At 40.5% G+C, this 10,256-nt stretch overlaps 1 protein-coding gene across 1 annotated transcript in view; it reads left to right on the forward strand.

The window, feature by feature from the left end:
• The window catches only part of NFE2L3 (nuclear factor, erythroid 2 like 3), a 32,055-nt gene extending 25,261 nt beyond the window's left edge, over positions 1 to 6,794 (forward strand). Inside the window, exons 2-4 of the mRNA XM_030308121.1 lie at positions 258 to 434; positions 4,329 to 4,412; positions 5,016 to 6,794. Coding sequence (XP_030163981.1) covers positions 258 to 434; positions 4,329 to 4,412; positions 5,016 to 6,254 — 1,500 coding nt within the window. The 3' untranslated portion in view covers positions 6,255 to 6,794. The remainder of the gene's footprint in view (positions 1 to 257; positions 435 to 4,328; positions 4,413 to 5,015) is intronic.
• Positions 6,795 to 10,256: the final 3,462 nt, after the last annotated feature.

The raw sequence follows: 10,256 nt of genomic DNA on the forward strand, positions 1-10,256 counted from the left end.
ATCAGGCTGTCTGCTGAGCGTGGAGTCAGCTTGGGCGTCCCCCCCCCCCCCCCCCCCGTCGCTGCCCCTCCTCCCCCTCTCAAAATAAATAAACTTAAAAAAAGTCATTTCTTTGATACTGAAATAATGTAACGCCAGTCTTACCTTTTGACCTGTTTTTTTAAATGATCACTGAGCAGTGTTACACAGTTTTAAAGGTTTGACTTATTTGATGAAATACAGATTTCTGCTTAGCACATTTTTGGCTATTTTTATAGGAGAATGAGGTACTAGGAGAGAGACATCAAGAAGTGGGTCACAGCTCCCAGAACGAGGAAAATGAGCAAAGAGTATCAGCCCAAGAGCAAAAACTACAGCATAAGAACGAGGATGCACGCGAAGCAGCAGATAAACCTGACCGGGAGGCAGAAAAGACCACTGAATCTAGAAATGAGGTAAGCGTATCAATATCCAAGCGTGTTTTGGCTAGAAGGTGTATTTTATGGCTTTGACAGTATGTGTGTCAGTAATGATTTCTGCATGTAAGGGTGCCCTACTATAAGCAAATCAGATATATGAAAAGATATTTTAATTGTGGAAGTGGTTATGATTCACAAAGGAATCAGCCCATAGAATTAGTAATCTCTGGTTAAACTCCAGATTGGGGGTGGGGATGGGTATATTATGTATTTACACACACACACACACCCACCCCATCCAGGAGGTTGCTAGCAGGTTTTGTGTTTGCCATGGCAAGGAATAGAGGACTAGCATGCTAAACCCAGGAATCCTCAACCAGCCATCTGCAGAGGCACCCAAGCTCAGAACTTGAAGGCAAATGACCCCTCAATACCAACTAGGTCTTGAGCTCAAATCCTCAGTGTCCCTGTAGGCCGTGCTGAATTCAGGAGCCTGCCTACTTTGTACCTCTAGCCTGGCCCAGTGGGACAGCCTCTTTAAGAGAGACAGAAACAGAGACAGAATCCGTCAGCAAAAAGCCTGACGTGGGGCTCAAACTCCTAAACCATGAGATCATGACCTGAGCCAAGGTCGGACGCTTAACCGACTGAGCCACGCAGGTGCCCCCCTCCTTTTGCTATTTTTCACCATACCCTTTTGCTGTGAGAGAGGCCAGGCTGAGAGCCGGATTCTTTCTGCAGCCTGTGCTTCCCCTCCTCCTTTCAATTGGACCATACTCTGGTTTCTACTCAGCCCTGCCGGGGTTCTGCTCCACAAGCCTGGCAAACAAATCCTCCAAACACAGGCCTGGAGGTTCCACAGACCCCAGACCACTCGGCACTTCCACTTAGAAGGTGCATCCTTGTAGGTCTTGCCCTGATGGTGCTCTCAGCCGTGACTTGCCCCAGACAAGGAACCATGTGTTTGTATTTAACATGAAGGTTTTAGGAAGAATGATTAGGCTGACCATTTTGCACCTCAGGTATGGAATGTGTCTTGTAAGAATGGCTCAGTTGTCTGTTTTTGTGCGAGATCTATACCCAGCTAAACAAAAAAATAAAACAATTAAGTAATGGATCAACCAAATCCTTTGAGACCAAAGGTCTCAAAATTGCTCTTTAAGAAATTATAAAGTGTTGTAGACAGGAGAACTCTGTTGCATGGACTGCAAACAGATTTAAGGTGCTCATATCATAGGAAGCATGTATTAGCCCATCTGATAAGATTCTGAAGAGAAGTGAGGGTTTCTTGTTTTTAAGAGGTGAGAGCAGGTTTAAGGGAAACACCGAAGAATAGGGAAACTCCCAAGGATGAATAGCAACATGAAGCCACATGAAACCATTATTCCCATCAGGGCAGAAGGGAACCTGGGGAGAAAGAGAGCTCAGTTGTCTCTAAGGCACATTTGTCTCTCCTTCCATCTCAGACCTTTCTCCCCTGTGGATCCAGTAAGGGTTAACTCCTGTGTTCCATCTCCGGGGGCACTGAAGACGAGGGAACAAGCAAAGGTGTACAGAAACCTATCTGACTAGCCTGAAGGATCAGTCCAGAATTCATTTTAAGCAGAATGGGCTTTATACCCTTCCCTCACTGTTGTAAATATTAAGGCTTTCTTTTCTGCAAATAGCATTATTTACTCACCATTAAGGATTTTCACAGGATTCCAGATTTGTGCTGATACTCATTCTCACACACTCGTGACCATCTGCAAATTTTGGTTAGTGGCTGGGCAGGACTAATGGCCCAAGTTTGGGGTCATTAACAGAATAGGACACTACTAAAATTTCTTAAGAAATGAAGAATCATTTTAAGTTAACAGTCACGTTAGCAAATACGTCTTCTCCCCACTAAGAATGTGTGATTTGCCAGTAAAAAGAAACTGTATCTACGAATTTAGCTTAAGTGGTCATATAGCATCCACAGAAAGCACAGAAAGCCTTCTATTTGTTGTATGTTATGGGCCTCAAAAACAAGGAATTTGGTAGAAGAGGAAATGAAGTCAAGTATTTGTATAGACTTAGAATACTTCACACTGGTCTGAACCCTCAAAAAGGGAAACCTGAAAGTAAAAAGTGGAGGGAGGGGAGTCAGGAATGTGAACTTGCTAACACTTAAAAACCCCTAGGATAGAACAAAAATGGAAATCCAGATTTTAAGTGCATAGCAGAACTCAAAAGCAGGAAAGGAACTCAAGATAGTATGCAGCAAAGAGGGGACTCAAATCGAGAGTTAGACTGACCCCAAAGCTGAAGAAGCCCCAAGGAGGTATTGGATACAAATTTCATGACTGGGGTTGAATAGATGAGAAGTGAGGTCTCAAGTCCATACATGGGGGAGTGGTGGGGGGGGACCTAAGTTCCCCACCTAAAGCCTAAACTTTATAAAGTCTCTTTGTTCAGGAGGTAGGGACTAGGGCAACCCTAGCCACCACCAAGAAGACAGCAAAGAAGTCCATTCGTCCTTAGAAATCAGAAGTCCAAATGGGCCCCAAGGTTTGATTTGGAGTCTGAATCTGCACTACCATTGTTACCAGGAATCCTGAGCCGAGAAGGCAAAGTCTACAAGATGATATAAAAAATGGTCCTTGCAGAGAAAAATAAAATTTAATAGTAAGTTGGTAACCCTTGGTGTGTGATTCCCATGGAAACCGTTCCCAACAAAGATGAACTCACCTTTAAATATAAAGGGGGCACCTGGGAGCCTCAGTCAGTTAAGCATTGGACTCTTGATTCCAGCTCAGGGCATGATCTCGCAGTTCATGGGTTTGAGCCCTACCTCAGGCTCTGCCTCGGTAGTATGGACTACTTGGGATTTGCTCTCCCTCTCTGCCCCTCCCCTGCTCATACTGTCTCTCCGTTTCTCTCAAACATTTAAAAAACTTTTTAATAAAAAAAAAAAAAGTCTCTCAGAAAAGACCAGAAGTATGAAGGTGAAGCACCGTTCAGAGTGTTTATGGCAAAATATTTTGAAAATTAAAATGATCTTAGGACAGATTAAATACCAAGCAGAGTAGGGGCGCCTGGGTGGCTCAGTCGGTTAAGCGTCCGACTTCAGCTCAGGTCACAATCTCGCGGTCCAAGAGTTCGAGCCCCGAGTCGGGCTCTGGGCTGATGGCTCAGAGCCTGGTGCCTGCTTCTGATTCTGTGTCTCCTTCTCTGTCTCTCTGCGCCCCTCCCCCGTTCATGCTCTGTCTCTCTCGGTCTCAAAAATAAATAAATGTAAAAAAAAAAATTTTTTTTTAAATAAATACCAAGCAGAGTAAATAAAAATGAATTAAGTCCCCAAATACATCCAGCTGAAATAGGACAGCAATTTTAAAGGGAAAAAAAAATCTTTAAATTACTGGAGGAAAAAAGATTGGCATAACAACAGATGGATAGCAAACATCAATAGCGATGCATGCCTTAGTGCAAAGCACAAAGGGAAAACATTAAACCTGATCATCTTAACAGATAAATCATTGTTTAAGCATGAAAGCAAAGTAACTCCAGGTTCCAAAAATGAATTTGCCACCGGTGGAGCCACTCTAAAAAGATCAAAGGAGTTATTTCAATTAACCTGAAGGCTGAGGATGAAGCAGTGAGTGAAATTGGCAAAACATTTTGGAGAAGTCTAAATACGTATTTGACTTGTAAAAATTACAGAATTTGGTAACCAATTTAGAAGGTAAAAATAAGGCAGAACAATACTAGGCAAAAATTATATGGAATGTGGTTAGGGCAAGAACGGGGGAGAGGTTTGGGAGTTCAGGATTCTTATTTTAAGGAGGGATATTAAAATATTGAGTACTGAAAAAGATCTAAAAATTCCAAAATAGGGATGAAAATCCAGTGGAGAGAGCCCCCAAGCAACCTTCCTAAATGAATGGTGCACCTTACGTTTTTTTCTAGAGATCTCTAAATGGGACAGACACTGCTTTCTCTCTGGAAGACTTGTTTCAGTTGCTTTCATCACAGCCTGAAAATTCACTGGAGGTAATTGGAAACCTGACTTTTTTATCCTTGTAGGAAAATCACTGATCTGTGAATGTATTTAACTTCTTTAAGCTGAATGACATGGTTTAGCTTGTACAATAGGATCTACTGGTGGTGTATTAAATGCAGGTTTAGGATTATTACTTTTTATAGAAATACTTCAATTTTGGAGAATTTGCTAAATTATATATCCTTCTAAATGATCACAAGCATATTGAACAGAATGGCAGTAAACATCAGACATGCCAAGGCATACTTCATACTTCAGACTAGCATAATTTACCTTAAAAAAAAAAAACAAACCTGCACCCACCTTCCCCAGACTTCTTCACTGTAACTGTTAATGTTGACTGTTGCATCTATAAAGCAGCAAATTACTACAGTAATTAACATCAAGGCCAGCTTTTAATACTAATCGAATCAAACTTTCCCCCAAAATAGCATCGTTCACATTTCAGCTCACATTGCATGTTGTATTTTCCTGTATTTAAAGTGATTCGTAGCTAACAGCATGTTTGTAATAGAGAAAAGTGCTAAATTAGGTACTAGAACTATTGAAATAGGGTTATGTGTATTTAAAAGGTTTTTTCTTTCCCTTTTCAGGGCCTCTTACTTGGAGATACTCCTCCAGTAAGTATCAACGATGGCATGAATTCAACATATAACGTGAATTTTAGCCAGGCTATAAGTCACGATGTGAATCTACATGAGGCCATGTTGCTGTGTCCTGACAATACGTTTAGAAGAGATCCAGTAGCAAGGACTTCACAACCACCACAAGAACCATTTCTGCACTTAAATTCTCATACCAATTCTGAGCAGACCCTTCCTGGGACTAATTGGACAGGATTTCTTCCCCTTGTTGGCAATCAGATTCATCTAACAAGTGAGGATCTTCTACATGACCTTGATATAAATATATTTGATGAAATAAGTTTAATGTCTTTGGCCACAGAAGAAGGTTTTGATCCAATGGAAGTTCCTCAGCTTTTTCAAGAACCAGATTCCGATTCTGGGCTTTCCTTAAATTCAAGCCACAATAGTACCTCTGTCACCAAATCTAATTCTTCCCATTCTATGTGTGGAGGTGCTACAGGTTCTAGTAGTGACCTTGAATCTCTCTCCCACCATGACTTGGAAGGGGCTGTGGGAGGCTACTACCCAGAACCCAATAAGCTTTGTCACGTGGATCATAGGAGTGATTCTGGTTTTCATGGGGATCTTGCATTTCAACACCTATTTCATAACCACACTTACCACTTACAGCCAAGTGGTATAGAATCCACTTCTAATTCTTTTTCACGGTATGGGAAGTCACAGAAAATACGGGGTAGATGCCTCAATGACACAGACAGAAACTTAAGCCGTGATGAGCGGCGTGCTAAGGCATTGCATATCCCTTTTTCTGTAGATGAAATTGTCGGTATGCCCGTTGAGTCTTTCAACAACATGCTCAGCAGGCACTATTTGACAGATTTACAAATGTCACTCATCCGTGATATTAGAAGAAGAGGGAAAAATAAAGTTGCTGCTCAGAACTGTCGTAAGCGCAAACTGGACATAATTCTGAATCTTGAAGATGACGTATGTAACTTGCAAGCAAAGAAGGAAATCCTTAAGAGAGAACGAGCCCAGTATAACAAAGCTATTAACATACTGAAACAGAAACTGCATAACCTGTATCGTGATATTTTTAGTAGGCTAAGAGATGATGAAGGTAGGCCAGTCAATCCGAACCAATACACTCTTCAGTGCAGCCAAGATGGAAGTGTTTTGATTGTACCCAAGGAACTGATGACCCCGGGCCACAGAAAAGAAAACCAAAAGGGAAAAACAAAGTGAAGAAATTGAAGGCGGATCCATCAATATACCTTATGCATGAGGTATCAGAAACTGATACATGGTCACAAATCATTGAAACTGCTTCAAAGTTTAGCACAAGTGTTCTAAATATCTTAAGTACTGCTACTTGACAGGGCTACATTTTGAAGCTTTTATGGAGAAGTTTGGGAGAAGCCACAACTTTTTTCACGAAGTCCTACTGCATTATATGTATGATTCTTAAGTACTATTTATGAAGAACAGGGTGACATGAAAAACTGGATTAAGACAGTCCAGTCTTTGAGCTAATACTGGATGTGGATGTAATTAGTTTTAAACGTATTTTGGTTTTTATAAAGGACTTGAAATGCAAAGTAGCCTTAATGTTTTTATTTAGGTAGCACGGACCTACAGTTCTACAAAAGCTATTTTAACTGGACTTTTATGAATGCAACCTATTGTGGAAATAAATCTTACAGTTGAATTTATAAAATAACTTTCCCCTTTTATACAGAAGTTCTAAGCAAATTATCCACATTTAGGAATACGGGTGACAGATCTAGTAAATGGAGCATTGTATTTTTAAAATTTGCACAAACTGATCAGAATCTAGCCAAATTATAGTATACCAGCTAAACTCATTACGGGAAGTCACTCCTTCAACCTAATAGCCACAATCTCTAAACCAACATGCCAAGAACAAAAATAGAGCTTCAAAATATTAGAGTATGTTAGGGTTCAATGCCTAAGGACAAAGACCTTTATAGTTACATAAGGGTTTATGCTTCCTTTAAGTAGAACATAAGTACCTGCATATAGGGTAAGAGAACTACCTGGGCAAGTTAGGCCAGCCCATAGAATAGGCTGCACATCTAGAATATGGATGTGCCCCTGCAAAAGGCTCACATAACATGAAAACGTTAAGTCACGCAAGGATACAAACCAATTGTAGAGGAAAGGGAAGTCAGTAGATGGGTATGGACTTTATAACCAAAAGAACTGGAAATACTAGAATCACAAAACTTAAAATTAAGAGCACATATGGGGGAGGGGGAGAGACTACCAAGCAGCCTACATGAAGTGCAGAGCCCAAGGGGCCATATAGCTCACAAACGGGGGGGGGGGGGATCACAACCAGGACCTGAGCTGAAATCAATTTCAGGCACCCCATTCCTAGAAATTTAAGTGGCATTTGAGATGAAGCTCAATGAGCTTATTTCAGCAGTAAGATGGTAAAAAAAAAATAAGGTTATCAGGAATTTCTGCCCTAGTGGTCTACCACAGAGTATCACAAGTCAGAGTACTACTTTGTAGAAATGCTTCCAGATCTGGTCAGTTTTGTACAGTAACTTAAAATCTGTTTAGACTGGTTTTGCAAGGGAGCACACCTCCAATTGTAACTTGATCCTTGATTTTAGCAAGACACATTCCCCCCAGAAGTTACGTCAAATCTTCAATTTGAGCTTCTGTATTACCAATTTACTTGTAGGTCTTCAAACTACAAGTACCATCATACACTGTATTAACAGACTAGGCATGGTCCTCTAATCCTTGAAAGCACAAGCACAATGACCAACTACACTCAAAGCATCAAATGCAGGTAAATAAGGCACCTAAAGGTAACATGGACTCAAGACAGTCACAATAACTAAAAACTTAAAACTGTCTGGAAGGTATTTGGTCCATTGTGACCCGAAAAGTAAATCCATCAAGCTTCCTCCAAAGTTTTATCTAACCTTTTCACGAGTTTCCAATGGCCTCAAAAATCACAATGGCTTCAAAGCACGTAAATGGGAGCTTTCCCACAATATGCCAGTTTCAGCAATGGAAATCCCACACCAAAATTTCAGCCTAAACACTCTTGCAGATTGACCTGGATACCCAGATTGACTAAAATGTTCTTGCTAGCTAGGAAGTAGTCTTAAAATGGAGTTAGCCTGGAGTTCAGAGAATTGGTGAATGTTGGAAAAAAGAGCAATCTGACCTAATTACTTTAAATATCAAAACCTAATTGAAACTATGTATTTTACTGGGTATAACTTGATTCAAGTTAAGTTATACCCAATTATCTGACCCATTTCCTGTTTATCACTCCAGTCAATCTGAACAAACCATGGCTCAGGAGACAGCACCTTTTTGGAGAGACTACATCAAAGATTTTAAGGGGAGAGTTACGTGAACTTCGTACCTAATGTGTTCCCAAGTATTTGGTACAAGGTTTACAAATGCAAACTGTAAGGGGATCACTAAGATCTACACAGTTGAGACGAGTAGATCTACTCAAACATCTTGTAGTTTATATAGTTTACCTTTGGCTGCTATGAAATACACGTTTTGGTGAACACCTTTGTGCATAAGGGCCAACTCCCATCCCAGTTTGAGTTGGACCCAACATGAAATTAGTCTTACCTTCTTCACCTATGGGGAAAAAAACATACTCCTGTAAGCCATTCCTTCAATTACAAAGTTTCAAGAAATCTTAACAGATTCTCATCTTTGTTTTCCAGATAAAGCCATCCCGTTTCAAAAGTAGCCTCAATAGGCTGCAATGTTGAACAAAGTCTTAGAGAAGGTGAAATTAGATTCTCCACTGTACAATCTCCATGTAACATGTGGTAAACAAGAATGTCTGGATTATTTGGGTCCCCCGTCAAGGCTGGTTCCAGTTCCAACAGCGACCAGTGGAACTCAGAACACAATTTGCACACACCCAAGCCCCAGAATGGAGAATGCAAGTGCTTTTATCCTTCTTGATCCGTCTTCCTCCTGAATTTGCCCCTTTCTTGGGTAGTCTACTACTCACCTAATTTGACCAGTCACCAAAAGACCCGTTTCAGCTAACAAGTTATTGTTGTAGTAACAGTGGTATGGCATTGAAGCTGGTTGGGGAGTATCAACCATCTAGGCATTCATTCCAAAGATAACACACATACATAAAATGTTGCCAAGAATGTGCATGTGCTTTTTGGTATATTGAGATTCATGTTTTCTACTTGGCAAGGAACCCATACTTGTGAGCTGGTTAACCGTCATTACTAAGGTGCCAAGATTAAGATTCTTTTAACGTTTCCTTGAATTAACCCCATACTCTTAGTACAAATAATTTCTAATCACTTTTAGGTCTTAGCTTGCCTTCATACACCAGACTAATGAAAACTTTAAACACAATAGAAAGATCAAGTTTCAAAAACTTTCAGTGAGTAACACTCTAGTGTGGGAGCCAGCCCTCAATTTGGCTCCCAATGATGCTAGCTTCTCAGTAATCTTGTAAGTAAAACCCTTCAATCTGTAGAACATGACCAATACACAAGGTAGCATCACTTCCAAACACTGATCCTATTTGGAGGCTTTGGGTTGCTCTTGGGATGGCTCACTACTGGGGAGGGAATGGCCAGCATCAACTTGCCAGTCCTGTCAGTATGCCCTAATCAAATTTTTCCTAACCGCAACCTTGAGCTTCCGCAGAGTCACAGCTGCAGTTTGCAGTTTAAGTTGTTGACCTGCAAAGTGATGAGTTCATTGTTGCTCTGAACTAAGTATTGAGGTTAAGGGTTAATTAATTAAAGCCGGTTTTAGAAATACTACACATGTATCAAAGGTTGTGATTTCCTCCTGGTAGAAAACTTACACAAAACCCACACTTCTCTCACGTTCTTAAACAGTTCAATATACAACATACACATGGGGAAAATGCCTGTGGAGTATTCAACATTACATACTCAGTTGAAGTAAGCCAGTGAGCTTGATGTGCATTTTTCCCATTTGTGCAGATTAAGGATTAGGTACTTAACGTTGTGTTAGCATACCAACTTGATTTACCTTTCAAGTTCAACTTCTTGGTAGAGTTGGGCATTTCTAAAACCTTCAAAAAATTTACCTAACTTTGAAGCATTCTCACAAGTTCACAGTTGATGGACGCAGCTACTGTTTGAAACAAAACAGTTCATCTTCTTTCGGCCATTAGTTTAACTTACCTGTGAGATACCTCATCAAAACCAAAACAACAAAAAGTTAAATCAACCT

This window comes from Lynx canadensis, chromosome A2, assembly GCF_007474595.2.
Source record: "Lynx canadensis isolate LIC74 chromosome A2, mLynCan4.pri.v2, whole genome shotgun sequence".
Classification (NCBI taxonomy): Eukaryota; Metazoa; Chordata; class Mammalia; order Carnivora; family Felidae; genus Lynx; species Lynx canadensis.